At 44.0% G+C, this 15,255-nt stretch overlaps 1 protein-coding gene across 12 annotated transcripts in view; it reads right to left on the bottom strand.

The window, feature by feature from the left end:
• Positions 1-15,255, bottom strand: part of LOC121543307 (focal adhesion kinase 1) — a 162,139-nt gene that overhangs the window by 41,608 nt on the left and 105,276 nt on the right. For 9 of the 12 annotated variants that reach the window (XM_041853101.2, XM_041853091.2, XM_041853093.2 and 6 more), the window contains 8 exons: positions 14,891-14,911; positions 13,642-13,739; positions 13,346-13,430; positions 11,290-11,390; positions 7,015-7,130; positions 6,810-6,910; positions 6,313-6,402; positions 5,986-6,190 (listed from right to left, as the gene is read on the bottom strand). In XM_041853101.2, coding sequence (XP_041709035.2) covers positions 5,986-6,190; positions 6,313-6,402; positions 6,810-6,910; positions 7,015-7,130; positions 11,290-11,390; positions 13,346-13,430; positions 13,642-13,739; positions 14,891-14,911 — 817 coding nt within the window. The remainder of the gene's footprint in view (positions 1-5,985; positions 6,191-6,312; positions 6,403-6,809; positions 6,911-7,014; positions 7,131-11,289; positions 11,391-13,345; positions 13,431-13,641; positions 13,740-14,890; positions 14,912-15,255) is intronic. The other 3 variants (XM_041853094.2, XM_041853099.2, XM_041853100.2) reach the window with 1 other exon arrangement.

The following is a 15,255-nucleotide window of genomic DNA, read 5'->3' on the forward strand; positions in this document are numbered from 1 at the left end:
GTGACTCATGCTGAGTTTTAAACAGTATAATAAAAGCACAGCCCTTAATATGCACTCTTATTTTCCGACATGTCTTCTCTGTGTAAACCAGGGGCACTATGATGGGAGACAGCATGGCAGGCAACAGGACGGCTCATACAGATGCAGCAGCTATAGCTCTGTTCTATAGCAGTCATTGATGGAAAGGAGCCAGATCCCTACGTCATGGAGTGAAGTTAAAACTACCTCATCATGGACCCAGGGTATCTTACCTGGACATCCAAATGCCTAGCAACACAAGTGTGAGCATGCATAGAAATGATGCTCACACTTCATTCTCACAAAAACCCTACCCTGTCAAAGAAGGGAAAATGTCCAGCACTACATCAGAGGGGAAGTCGAAGCCAGTTACCAGGGTGTCTGTCTAGACCTTTTCTGGGAAGGAATGTCTTCAGTGTTACCTAAAGGTTCTTTCCTCAACTCCATACAGACCTTTCTGCAAATGCTACATTCATTTTTGGACATTTAAATAAATTATTCTTGAAGAATATACCTTATGAATGCCTCAAGAGCTTAGTTCACCCGTCAGAACCAAAAATATAAGCTTGTTTCACTCCATTGCTTGTAAACAATGTAATTGTTAACACTGTATAGCTTCATAAAAAGGTTCAAACTATCATTCGGATATCATGGATGGTTAGTCCCTGCATCCATAGCTCTGTCTATGAATTTGAGTGAGGTTACATTTCTCCAGCCCCGTTCCTCAGCTGTTTACCGAAATAGTGGCGGGGTGTCCCTTTGTTATTTTTGTAAACTGCAGATTGTCGCTTTCATGCCGTCCATAATAAACCTGGGTTAAACACATATCAAACACTTGAGCTGCACTCAATATAGTTTGCCCCATAAAATGAAACCAATAGAATAGTCCCCAAAAGTGCGAACTCCAAGCTAAATAAAACGCACAGGTCTGACTCCCTCACCAATGGAAACCTAAGGATAGAAGGCAAGATGAGGGTAGGGCCTTGTCGGCCTTGCATTAAAGAACATAATTGGTTAAGGAAAACTGTGATAAATAAAAAAGTATATCAGTTTCACTTAAGGACCAAAGGATTGACAGCCGTCCCATATAGATTGCAAAATAGTTGGGAAGAGATCTTTGACGTACCGATCCCATGGCATAGTGTTTATGAACTGACACGCAAAACGACACCGGATTCAAAAATTAGAATCTTTCAATTTAAATTATTATATAAAATTCTTGCTACCAATAGAATGTTATTTATATGGGGGATACAATCTTCCCAGCTCTGCAGATTTTGCTGTGAAGAGATAGAATCATTAGATCATTTGTTTTGGTTCTGTCCATTTGTAGCTTGTTTTTGGACACAGGTCCAGGAATGGCTAAAGGATTGCAATATTTACCTGGAACTAACCTTGCATAGCATTACTGGGTGATCTGAAAAGTCATAGTCAATCAATCAATAATATAATAATACTTTTAGCAAAAATGTTTATTTTTAATTCACAATCTGTAGAAGCAATGAGAATAGAAAGGTTCAGAACTTTTGTAAAACATCACAGTACGGTTGAAATATATATGGCAAATAGAAATCCTATATGGATGGTGTTAAGAGATAGATGGGAGGTATTGAATAGAGTTGAAGGATGGGACTAATAACAAATAACAACAAATAATAACAAAGATAGCTAATAATGTAAGCATACTGTGTCCATAATAAGTATATAGGTTGTATGTTGGGAGCTTTTGGGAAAGAGCACAGTTAGAAAGATATGGCATTTAGAAGCAAACCGGATGGACATCATGAAAATGATCGGAGAGGTTGAGAGTAGAAGAAGTTCAGGAGCAAAAAAATAAATAAATAAATATATATATATATATATATAGATATAGAATTATTGTAAAATTAACTCTGTCCATAAGGTGTAGATAGTAAGTATAGACCGGAAGTAGAGGCCTGGGCGTTGTTGTTCACTAATTTACTCCAAGTAGGGAAAGGATGGTGGGGTTGAAAAGTAATAAAGGGGAATATATATATAAAAAATCTAAATAAACATGGGGGATTGGAAGTGATGCAGACAATTACATTGATAGAAGATACAATCTATCTGCAATATTAAGCTTATCCATCCCCCCCCCAAAAAAAAAGTAAAAAAATAAATAAAAAAAAGATGAGGGTAGGGCCCTGGCACTGTCCCTCTCAGTTACCATCCCAACGATGAGGTCATCCCAGACAGGAAGTGGGACAGACGGGCACGGTCTGGCGAGTCAGAGCTACTGAGGGTCGTCACTGGTCACCACAGCCACAAAGCCATAAACCCCGCCTATCTCGACAATTTCTCTTCTTAAAATGTGATTTTAAACCTTACCCTGACCTTAACCCTGTTTTCATGAATTTTATAGCCAATTTTGACTTTGTGGCTGTGCTATCTAGTGGAAAACAACTGAGAGGGACTTCCCTATGTCCCATGCCACCCAGAGGTATGACTGACCTCAACTGAATCACAGAACCCAAAACACCATGAAGCCAAGTGTCACCCAGAGGTATAGCTGACCTCAACTGAATCACAGAACCCAAAATACCATGAAGCCAAGTGTCACCCAGAGGTATGACTGACCTCAACTGAATCACAGAACCCAAAATACCATGAAGCCAAGTGTCACCCAGAGGTATGACTGACCTCAACTGAATCACCGAACCCAAAACACCATGAAGCCAAGTGTCACACAGAGGTATGACTGACCTCAACTGAATCACAGAACCCAAAACACCATGAAGCCAAGTGTCACCCAGAGGTATAGCTGACCTCAACTGAATCACAGAACCCAAAATACCATGAAGCCGAGTGTCACCCAGAGGTATGACTGACCTCAACTGAATCACAGAACCCAAAACCCCATGAAGCCAAGTGTCACCCAGAGGTATGACTGACCTCAACTGAATCACAGGACCCAAAACACCATGAAGCCAAGTGTCACCCAGAGGTATGACTGACCTCAACTAAATCACAGAACCCAAAACACCATGAAGCCAAGTGTCACCCAGAGGTATGACTGACCTCAACTAAATCACAGAACCCAAAACACCATGAAGCCAAGTGTCACCCAGAGGTATGACTGACCTCAACTAAATCACAGAACCCAAAACACCATGAAGCCAAGTGTCACCCAGAGGTATGACTGACCTCAACTAAATCACAGAACCCAAAACCCCATGAAGCCAAGTGTCACCCAGAGGTATGACTGACCTCAACTAAATCACAGAACCCAAAACACCATGAAGCCAAGTGTCACCCAGAGGTATGACTGACCTCAACTAAATCACAGAACCCAAAACACCATGAAGCCAAGTGTCACCCAGAGGTATGACTGACCTCAACTAAATCACAGAACCCAAAACACCATGAAGCCAAGTGTCACCCAGAGGTATGACTGACCTCAACTAAATCACAGAACCCAAAACCCCATGAAGCCAAGTGTCACCCAGAGGTATGACTGACCTCAACTAAATCACAGAACCCAAAACACCATGAAGCCAAGTGTCACCCAGAGGTATGACTGACCTCAACTAAATCACAGAACCCAAAACACCATGAAGCCAAGTGTCACCCAGAGGTATGACTGACCTCAACTAAATCACAGAACCCAAAACACCATGAAGCCAAGTGTCACCCAGAGGTATGACTGACCTCAACTAAATCACAGAGCCCAAAACACCATGAAGCCAAGTATCACCCAGAGGTATGACTGACCTCAACTAAATCACAGAACCCAAAACACCATGAAGCCAAGTGTCACCCAGAGGTATGACTGACCTCAACTAAATCACAGAACCCAAAACACCATGAAGCCAAGTGTCACACAGAGGTATGACTGACCTCAACTGAATCACAGAACCCAAAATACCATGAAGCCAAGTGTCACCCAGAGGTATGACTGACCTCAACTGAATCACCGAACCCAAAACACCATGAAGCCAAGTGTCACACAGAGGTATGACTGACCTCAACTGAATCACAGAACCCAAAACACCATGAAGCCAAGTGTCACCCAGAGGTATAGCTGACCTCAACTGAATCACAGAACCCAAAATACCATGAAGCCAAGTGTCACCCAGAGGTATGACTGACCTCAACTGAATCACAGAACCCAAACCCCCATGAAGCCAAGTGTCACCCAGAGGTATGACTGACCTCAACTGAATCACAGGACCCAAAACACCATGAAGCCAAGTGTCACCCAGAGGTATGACTGACCTCAACTAAATCACAGAACCCAAAACACCATGAAGCCAAGTGTCACCCAGAGGTATGACTGACCTCAACTAAATCACAGAACCCAAAACACCATGAAGCCAAGTGTCACCCAGAGGTATGACTGACCTCAACTAAATCACAGAACCCAAAACACCATGAAGCCAAGTGTCACCCAGAGGTATGACTGACCTCAACTAAATAACAGAACAGAACCCAAAACCCCATGAAGCCAAGTGTCACCCAGAGGTATGACTAACCTCAACTAAATCACAGAACCCAAAACACCATGAAGCCAAGTGTCACCCAGAGGTATGACTGACCTCAACTGAATCACAGAACCCAAAACACCATGAAGCCAAGTGTCACCCAGAGGTATGACTGACCTCAACTAAATCACAGAACCCAAAACACCATGATGCCAAGTGTCACCCAGAGGTATGACTGACCTCAACTAAATCACAGAACCCAAAACACCATGAAGCCAAGTGTCACCCAGAGGTATGACTGACCTCAACTAAATCACAGAACCCAAAACCCCATGAAGCCAAGTGTCACCCAGAGGTATGACTGACCTCAACTAAATCACAGAACCCAAAACACCATGAAGCCAAGTGTCACCCAGAGGTATGACTGACCTCAACTAAATCACAGAACCCAAAACACCATGAAGCCAAGTGTCACCCAGAGGTATGACTGACCTCAACTAAATCACAGAACCCAAAACACCATGAAGCCAAGTGTCACCCAGAGGTATGACTGACCTCAACTAAATCACAGAACCCAAAACACCATGAAGCCAAGTATCACCCAGAGGTATGACTGACCTCAACTAAATCACAGAACCCAAAACACCATGAAGCCAAGTGTCACCCAGAGGTATGACTGACCTCAACTAAATCACAGAACCCAAAACACCATGAAGCCAAGTGTCACCCAGAGGTATGACTGACCTCAACTAAATTACAGAACCCAAAACACCATGAAGCCAAGTGTCAGCCAGAGAACTGGGCATGTAGTACAGTATATCTACCTGTACAAACAAGACAGTCAATTCCACCTTCAATGAATGAACTGTGTGGATGCTTTTGTGACAGAGTGCCATCTAGTGACCAAGAATGAAAATCTATCTAGATGGGGTCGGCAACAGACGGCCCGCAGGCCAAAACCGGCCTGCGACTGATTTACTTTGGCCCCCCAATAAAAAAATAAAATTCTTTTAGTTTTTGTTCACAAAAAACTGTAAATCAGCAGGAATTCAGCTAAAAATGAATTTAATTGAGAAAATCTGTTCCCAAGTATTCCCACAAATAAAAAAAGAGACGTGATTGTGTTTCAATATAATCAAGGTATGAAATTATTTTACTATTTTTGGGCTTAGTTGTGGTCAATTTGCATTGTACAAATTATTATAATTATTTTAAGGCTTCCCGACCATTCGCTCCGACAAAAATCTCCCCCTCTATGAGAAACATTTGGAATTGGAATTTCAGTTTACTTCCTGAATTGACTGAATTGAAATGGAATGTACTCCAACCCTGATAGGTATGCATTATTTTTCCTCCTCAGTCAATGTACTTCAGTCCAGACTCAGTGAAAGCTACAACTGCAAAATACATTTAGCTAAAGTATGGCTCTTATGACGTTGTAGTTGTAGGAGATAGGCTTCAAGATATGATAACACACCATGCACTACAGCAATGTACATGCAGATAGACCGACTGACGTACGTACCTGAGGTGGGCTTTGAGCTCTGTGAAGCGGGGTCTCTTGCTAGGGTCGTAGGCCCAGCACTTGGTCATCAGGCTGTACAGGGTGGGGGGGCAGTTGTGGGGCATGGCCAGACGCTCTCCGTTCTCTATCCGGCCGATGACATCGTTGTTCTTCACCCCCTGGAAGGGTTTGACTCCGTAGATGAGGATCTCCCACATACACACACCTGGAGTACAGAGAAACATATATTTATTTAAACCATAATTTATCAGCTAATAACATACAGCCTTTGTCTTAAAAGTTTTTGAGTACTGTTTGATAAGTACTGTTTCAAATTCCCAAACTCACCAAACATCCACACGTCACTGGCTGAGGTAAAGCGTCTGAAGTTAATAGACTCTGGTGCCATCCATTTGATAGGCAGTTTCCCTTTGGAGGCTGGGGGGAGAGGTGAAAGCATGACTTTTTTTGGGTGCTCAAATGATTTTATTGTGATTGGTTTAGACAGGTACACATAGACAAAGGAACAAGTGACAAGACCGAACGAGACAAACACATCCCCTCCCACAGGACTTCCCTAACCCATAGTTAGATTAGTTGTTCACAACAGCATTCTTACAGAGTCATATGCTGATGAAAGAGCAGTTATGTTTCTTTCACTCGCCCCATGCATACGTGCTATAGATATTTCCATGTTTATAATGGCCATGAATGACAGCAGCCACTGCTGTCTGCTTAAAGAATGAGGAACCTAATGCATGACTTACTGATAACAAAAACAGCAGAAATTGATCTCCTCTGGTATGCTGTGGACAGTTAGTCCCCAGAACAGGTGAAACTCCTACCTTTGTAATAGGAGCTGTCCTCCATGTATCGAGACAAGCCAAAGTCTCCCAGTTTAACACAGTCCACTGAGGATACCAGCACGTTCCTGGCAGCTATATCCCTGCAAGAAGCAGACGTGGTTACAATGGAAAAGAGAAGAGTAGTGAGTTTACAGGAAACACACACAAGACATATTAATAAGGCTAGATTGGGGTGAGGGCTTACCTATGTACAAACCGCTTGCTCTCCAGGTAGGCGAGTGCTGTGCTTAGCTGGAAAGCGTAGAGAATCAGTGATGCCAAGTCGAGATTGTATTTTCTGACTTGCAGGAAGGAGCGTAGCTATAAAGATGGGAAGTGAAAACAAAAGATAATACTCACTTTAGCATGCACATTACTACGTACAGGACCGGATTAATGCAGGGGCTTACCGGGGCTGAAACCCCTGGGCCCAGGCCCGTGGGGGGCCCAAGAGAGAAAAAAAACATTTAAAAAAAAACACATTAAAAAATCAATAATAATAAAGGAAATATATACAGTGCATTCGGAAAGTATTCAGAACCCTTGACTTTTTCCACATTTTGTTACATTACAGCCTTATTCTAAAATTGATTAAATTGTTTTTTCCCTCTCATCAATCTACACACAATACCCCATAATGACAAAGTAAAAACAGGTTTTTAGAAATCTTTGCAAATGTATTACAAATAAAAACGGAAATATAACATTTACATAATATTCAGACCCTTTACTCAGTACTTTGTTGAAGTACCTTTGGCAGCGATTACAGCCTCGAGTCTTCTTGGGTATGACGCTACAAGATTGGCACACCTGTATTTGGGGAGTTTCTCCCATCCTTCTCTGCAGATCCTCTCAAGCTCTGTCAGGTTGGATGGGGAGCGTTGATGCGCAGCTATTTTCACGTCTCTCCAGAGACATTCGATCGGGTTCAAGTCCGGGCTCTGGCTGGGCCACTCAAGGACATTCAGAGACTTGCCCAAAGCCACTCCTGCGTTGTCTTGGCTCTGTGCTTAGGGTTGTTGTCCTGTTGGAAGGTGAACCTTCACCCCAGTCTGACGTCCTGAGCGCTCTGGAGCAGGTTTTCATCAAGGATCTCTCTGTACTTTGCTCCGTTCATCTTTGCCTCGATCCTGAATAGTCTCCCAGTTCCTGCTGCTGAAAAACATCCCCAAAGCATGATGCTGCCACCACCATGCTTCACCGTAAGGATGGTGCCAGGTTTCCTCCAGACGTAACCCTTGGCATTCAGGCCAAATAGTTCAATCTTGGTTTCATCAGACCAGAGAATCTTGTTTCTCATGGTCTGAGAGTCCTTTAGGTGCCTTTTGCAAACTCCAAGCGGGCTGTCATGTGCCTTTTACTGAGGAGTGGCTTCTGTCTGGCCACTCTACCATAAAGGCCTGATTGGTGGAGTGCTGCAGAGATGGTTGTCCTTCTGGAAGGTTCTCCCATCTCCACAGAGGAACTCTGGAGCTCTGTCAGAGTGACCATCGGGTTCTTGGTCACCTCCCCGACCAAGGCCCTTCTCCCAAGATTGCTCAGTTTGGCTGGGCAGCCAGCTCTAGGAAGAGTCTTGGTTCCAAACTTCTTCCATTTAAGAATGATGGAGGCCACTGTGTTCTTGGGGACCTTCAATATAGCAGAACTTTTTTGGTACCCTTCCCCAGATCTGTGCCTCGACACAATCCTGTCTCGGAGCTCTATGGACAATTCCTTCGACCTCATTTCTTGGTATTTGCTCTGACATGCACTGTCAACTGTGGGACTTTATTTAGAGAGATGTGTGCTTTTCCAAATCATGTCAAATTAATGGAATTTACCACAGGTGGACTCCAATCAAGTTGTAGAAACATCTCAAGGATGATCTGAGCTCAATTTCGAGTCTCATAGCAAAGGGTCTGAATACTTATGTAAATAACTAATCATCAGATGGGGGGAGGAGAGGAGGTAGGGGGCCCATGTGGGCAACTGGGGGCCCTGCCTTGATTGGGGAACTGATTAATAATAAATACATAAATAAATAAAAACATGTGACTGGTCAATTGTGTGAGTCAGGGGCTGGGCCCAAGCATTTTTTTTTTAGCATGTTTTATTTATTATTATAATACTTTTTTATCCAAACACAGGAGCCCACTCTCAATGTTCAAAATACACCAGAGAGCAGAATTTAGCCACAGAGGATCAAATGTTTATAAAAAATAACTGTGGATTAAGTTTATACAGGTAGCCTATCTGCCAAAATAAAGGAAACACCAACATAAAGGTCTTAAAAGGGTGTTGGGCCACCACTAGCTGCCAGAACAGCGTTAATGCGCCTTGGCATATATTCTACAAGTGGACCTAAACCATGCCAGGAAACTGCACCCCACACCATAACATATACTTTGTATACCTCCTTTACTCAAGTGTTTCCTTTATTTAGGCAGTTACCGGTATGCCTACAGTCGGAAAGGCCACAGTTTGGGCAGCATGGGTGCCAAATATATGTTACAGCTTGTTGCGTTGTGGCCATAGATTTATAATCCATAGAAGGGTTTTGGAACCTCTTACCCTGGCAACTTGACTGTTACACTCATGGGTACACTTGCAATGGATGTCAGGGAACTGCCATCTATGGATTACATTTCTATGGTTGGTTGCGGCTGTCAGTTTGCCTTATTGCAGATTTCAAAATACAATCGCTGGAAAAACCTACATTTTGGAAGGCAAATGCCTACTGCTGAAAAGAGAAGACTAATCTGTCTGTAGAACCAATACAAATTTTTTTTCTCAACAACTCCCAATGTTTTGCTAACAGCAGCACTGTTTTTAAAAGTAGCTCATCTTGCGACAGGCTATTTCCATGACGAGTGCATCAGCCATCACCGTGAGTAGCATATGGCTTTATCTTCATCATTAGGTGAGTCAGTGTGCCACTGGAAATGATATTTAGTAGCCTACTGTAGCCTATGATATATAGACTGTATATATATTGCCTCCTGATATTGTACAATCTGCGTGTCGCTTCATTGGCCTGGGCTATTGTTTGTTTTAATTCCAGTCAGATCAGCCACTCATTTCAGTCATTTGTGTGGTATTAAAAAAAGATTCCGCTAATGTCTTCTGTCATGTAAATGATATAGAATTGCATGAAATGTGTGTTTTTTGAAAGGCCGTTTTTTTTTAGACCCTGCAAAAAAGAAATCCTCATGTGTGGAAATCCTAAAACCGCCTCTGCTCAACTGTAGCCTATGCCACATGGCAAACGTCATTATGGCTGTGAGAGTGTGATTTGAAGGAGTCAGGTGCAGGAAGGTAAATCACAGAATACTGAGTTTATTCTGTAGTACACAGTTACGCTGGATAGCGTCAACAGTCCAGTGCGCAAAACAGGCGCACTGGAACAAATACAGGCACACAGGGAAAATATACCCTGGCAATACAAAGAACAGGTAGCTACACCGAGCTACACTCTTCTCACATGAAACAATCACCCACAAGGACAAGGGGGCAGAGGGAACACTTATACACGGACTAATGAGGGGATAAGAACCAGGTGTGTGTAATTGACAAGACAAAACAAATGGAATGATGATATATGGAGCGGCAGTGGCTAGAAGGCCGGTGACGACGAACGCCGAAGCCTGCCCGAACAAAGAGGGGAGGCAGCTTCGGAGGAAGTCGTGACATTTACATTACATTTTAGTCATTTAGCAGACGCTCTTATCCAGAGCGACTTACAGTTAGTGAATACATATATATCTTTTTTTATACTGGCCCCCCGTGGGAATCGAACCCACAACCCTGGCGTTGCAAACGCCATGCTCTATCAACTGAGCTACATCCCTGCCGGCCATTCCCTCCCCTACCCTGGACGACGCTGGGCCAATTGTGCGCCGCCCATGAGTCTCCCGGTCGCGGCCGGCTGCGACAGAGCCTGGATTCGAACCAGGATCTCTAGTGGCACAGTCAGCACTGCGATGCAGTGCCTTAGACCACTGCGCCACTCAGGAGACCATGGCTTTATTATATGGCTTTATTATAAAGGGCTTTTTATTCAACAGTAAATTTACCACGCATTGAATTGCATCTTGGTGCACGGATTTGTTTACAGAAAATTATGGTGTGCCGGGAAAGAGGGGCTGTAAAATTTGCAGTAAATTGCCTTCTACAATGTACTGCATGAACCTTGAAATTGAACCTTGATTGTGATGCCTCTATCCACCACTAGATGGCAATCACTAACAGCTGAAACCATGTGAAAGGTAGAAGAAGTACCATCCAAGACAAAATGGGTGAAAAAAAATCTAAACTCAAATTCCAGTAAGTCATACAACACTACTCTTCAGCATGAGCTATAGGTTACTGTTACTGAGCCTGAGGTCATCACTGTTAAACTGATTCCTGTACTAAAGGTACTTCCTGTATTAAAGCGCTGTACTGTGTGTGTGTGTGTGTGTGTGTGTGTGTGTGTGTGTGTGTGTGTGTGTGTGTTCTGTACCTCTCCCAGTGTACACAGCTCCATGATGATCCACACTGGGTTTTCTGTGATCACTCCAATCAGCTTCACTATGTGGGGGTGGTCAAACTGACGCATGGTCACTGTATGTGGACAACACACACACACACACACACACACACACACACACACACACACACACACACACACACACACACACACACACACACACAGACACAGACACAGACACACACACAGACACACACACACACACACAGACACACACACAGACACAGACACACACACACAGTCAGCGGGAGCAAACAATCAAATGCTGAGTGTAACTTAATAGTCCAGGGGTTAGCTAGGCTACAGCTTATAGAATCAGGTCACTGTATGTGGGGCGAAAAGTTAGAGAGTGAAATGAAGACTGATTATATAGTGGATTTTTATGAATGTCTATGATAAATGTCAAGGCTGTTATGAAGGAAGCAGGTCCATGTTTACAGTGGGGTATTTTAGGATGGCTCAGTCTCAAACCACCATCTTTGTTTTCTCTCAGACAACATCTCATCAATCCTGCTGCTACTGAGTACCTCGTGTGGAGAGGATGGGAGGAGAGGAGAGGAGAGGAGAGGAGAGGAGAGGAGAGGAGAGGAGAGGAGAGGAGAGTGGTGTTGGAAGGGAAGGAGAGGGGAGGGGTCAGGAGAGGAGAGGAGAGGAGAGGAGAGGAGAGGAGAGGGGGAGGGGAGAGGCGAGGAGAGGAGAGGCGAGGCGAGGCGAGGCGAGGCGAGGAGAGGAGAGGAGAGGAGAGGAGAGGAGAGGAGAGGAGAGGAGAGGAGAGGAGAGGAGAGGAGAGGAGAGGAGAGGAGAGGAGAGGGAGAGGAGAGGAGAGGAGAGGAGAGGAGAGGAGAGGAGAGGAGAGGAGAGGAGAGCGGTGTTGGAAGGGAAGGAGAGGGGAGGGGTCAGGAGAGGAGAGGAGAGGAGAGGAGAGGAGAGGAGAGGAGAGGAGAGGAGAGGGAGAGGAGAGGAGAGGAGAGGAGAGGAGAGGGAGAGGAGAGGAGAGGAGATGAGAGGAGAGGAGAGGGGGGGAGGAGAGGAGAGGAGAGGAGGGGAGAGGAGAGGAAAGGAGAGGAGAGGAGAGGAGAGGAGAGGAGAGGAGAGGAGAGGAGAGGAAGGGAAGGGAGGAGGGGTGGAGAGGAGAGGAGAGGAGGAGGGGAGAAGAGGAGGGCAGGGGAGAGGAGAGGAGAGGAAAGTAGGGGAGGAGAGGAAAGGAGGGGACAGGAGAGGAGAGGTGAGGCTGGGGTTGGAGGGGAAACACATAGCCTTTATGGAGGTGATGTGCTATTTGATGTTTTAGAGCAGTGTGTGTGTGTGTGTGTGTGTGTGTGTGTGTGTGTGTGTGTGTGTGTGTGTGTGTGTGTGTGTGTGTGTGTGTGTGTGTGTGTTGTGTGTGTATGTATATATGTGTAGTGTTAGAGAGAGAGTGCGTGGGCATGCATGTGTGTGTGTCTCAGACTTCAGCAAGGGGAAGGAAAGGTGTGTGCATTGCACTGGGGAACTCAGCAGGACTGTACTAGTGTAAACCCACTTTCTCTAAACCCATCCCTCTCTAAAGCGGTGCTCTGTGCTCCCCAGTCCCCCTGCAGCCTCCACAAATTCCTGCTGTGTTTTCATACATGGGGGTTAGCTCAGTCCCACCTTGTCTGGGCATTTCATCTGGATAAAGGAGCCTTTCTCTCTGTCAGGACCACTGGAGCTGAAGAGCAGTTAGGTCTTCTGCTTTTCAAAAACCCACTGCTACACTAAGGCTATGTCACAAATGGCACCCTTTTCCCTATCAAGTGCACTACTTTTAGTGCATTATATTGGAAATAGGGTGCCATTTGGGATGCAAACCAAATCTCTGCATGTTCTAGCCCTAAAAAGGTAGAACTCTCTGTCTGAGATTGCTATGCTGAGAATGCACCCTAGATTTGAACTAAAAGGGTACGTGTTCAACCCTCAGTAGTATACACATAACTGGTGGAATACGTATGAAGTGCAAGATATTGTATGTGCTGTGATCAAGAAGGACTACAGGAGGTGTGTTACTTACGAGCTTCTTGTAAAAACTTCTCCCTGACACTATCAGAGGTGCAGTTCTTACACGTCTTGATCGCCACAGACAGAGCAGGGTTTTCCTACAGAGAGAAATAAAAAAAAACGAATAAAAAATCAGAAAATGGTTGTTTAAATAAATCTAAGAGGATTGTGTCTTGTTTTTCCACAGGTCTATATGCACCCTATTCCATATGTAGTGCATTCATTTTGAACAGGGCCCATAGAGCTCTGGTCAAAGGTAGTGCGCTACATAGGGAATAGGGTGCCATTTGGGACACAACCTAGGCCTACCGGGCTCATGTAGACTCCCTGGTGGACGTCCCCGAACTGTCCCTCTCCGATACAGCGGCCAAGCTCAATCCTCTGCCTCTGAATCTCATAGTCCCTGGCTGGGTACAACACACAGCATTAGACACACTGACTCTATAATCTCATAGTCCCTGGCTGGGTACAACACAGCGTTAGACACACTGACTCTATAATCTCATAGTCCCTGGCTGGGTACAACACACAGCATTAGACACACTGACTCTATAATCTCATAGTCCCTGGCTGGGTACAACACAGCGTTAGACACACTGACTCTATAATCTCATAGTCCCTGGCTGGGTACAACACACAGCATTAGACACACTGACTCTATAATCTCATAGTCCCTGGCTGGGTACAACACAACGTTAGACACATTGTCTTTATATCAACTGGATTACCGGCAATGGGTGGTATGGCCGTCCGATTGATTGATGTGAAATCTATCTGGTCTTAGCTGATCACTGAAGATCACAGTACAACATGCAATAATGCAATTCCATTCAAATCAGGATTACCAAGGCTGACCATGGAGTTGCATGCAATGGCTGATTTGTTGAATAAATACAATCATATTGTCAATTTGAAATCACCATGCAAAAAGTTTCAGCAGACATGCCAAGACATAATCCTATTTTACCCTTGAAATGTACAACATTATGAAACAGTATGATGGCTTTAAATTATATTTAGTTTTCTTCTCAACTTCCCACATAATCTATCTATCTATCTATCTATCTATCTATCTATCTATCTATCTATCTATCTATCTATCTATCTATCTATCTATCTATCTATCTATCTATCTATCTATCTATCTATCTATCTATCTATCTATCTATCTATCTATCTATCTATCTATCTATCTATCTCTGGGCTGGACAGTGTATATTAATGAACAACACTAGATATCCAGGGTGGATAGAAATCAATCAAAACACTACATGTACTGCTATATTGGCAAAATCGAAACAAAATCACAAAAAACACCATCACACAAGTCAAACCATAGGTAGACCTGGGTCACATGGTAAATATTTTCAAATACTTCATTTAGGTTGGATATTGGCCTTGTGCGACCACTCCATTGATTCAATTGTACTTGGCACACTAAATCAAGTGTAGCTAAAGTATTTGAAAGTATTTGACATGTATGGTTGACCCTGGTCTGACAACCACAATACAACCAAAAAGCAATCCTCAAGTACAGGGTCGAGACGGACACCATTACCTTCCTCTAGTCCATAGTATTCTGCAGGGCAGTTCATGTGAGGAGAAATCTTTTAGAAGTACATCAACATTGGAGGAACATAATTTTAAATTGTTTAAACTGTATAAAAGGTCCCCCTTCCTTTGTCCCTGGTTTGGAGAAACACATTACTAACTCAGAGTGCTTTTCTGGCAAAGGGGAGTGACATTTGTTGCATGTAGAAGACAGTCAGTGCAAACGAACTGCAGGGAGATTAATACCCTTGGACTGCACTGACATTTGTCAGCAGCCTCTGTTGCTGGCTGGCTGGCTATGTGTGTGTGTGTGTGCGTGCGTGCACAAAATATAAACGGCTAGTGTTTCAGGCTATGTTAAATACTTCTCCA

Source organism: Coregonus clupeaformis, unplaced genomic scaffold (genome assembly GCF_020615455.1).
Source record: "Coregonus clupeaformis isolate EN_2021a unplaced genomic scaffold, ASM2061545v1 scaf0115, whole genome shotgun sequence".
Taxonomy (NCBI): Eukaryota; Metazoa; Chordata; class Actinopteri; order Salmoniformes; family Salmonidae; genus Coregonus; species Coregonus clupeaformis.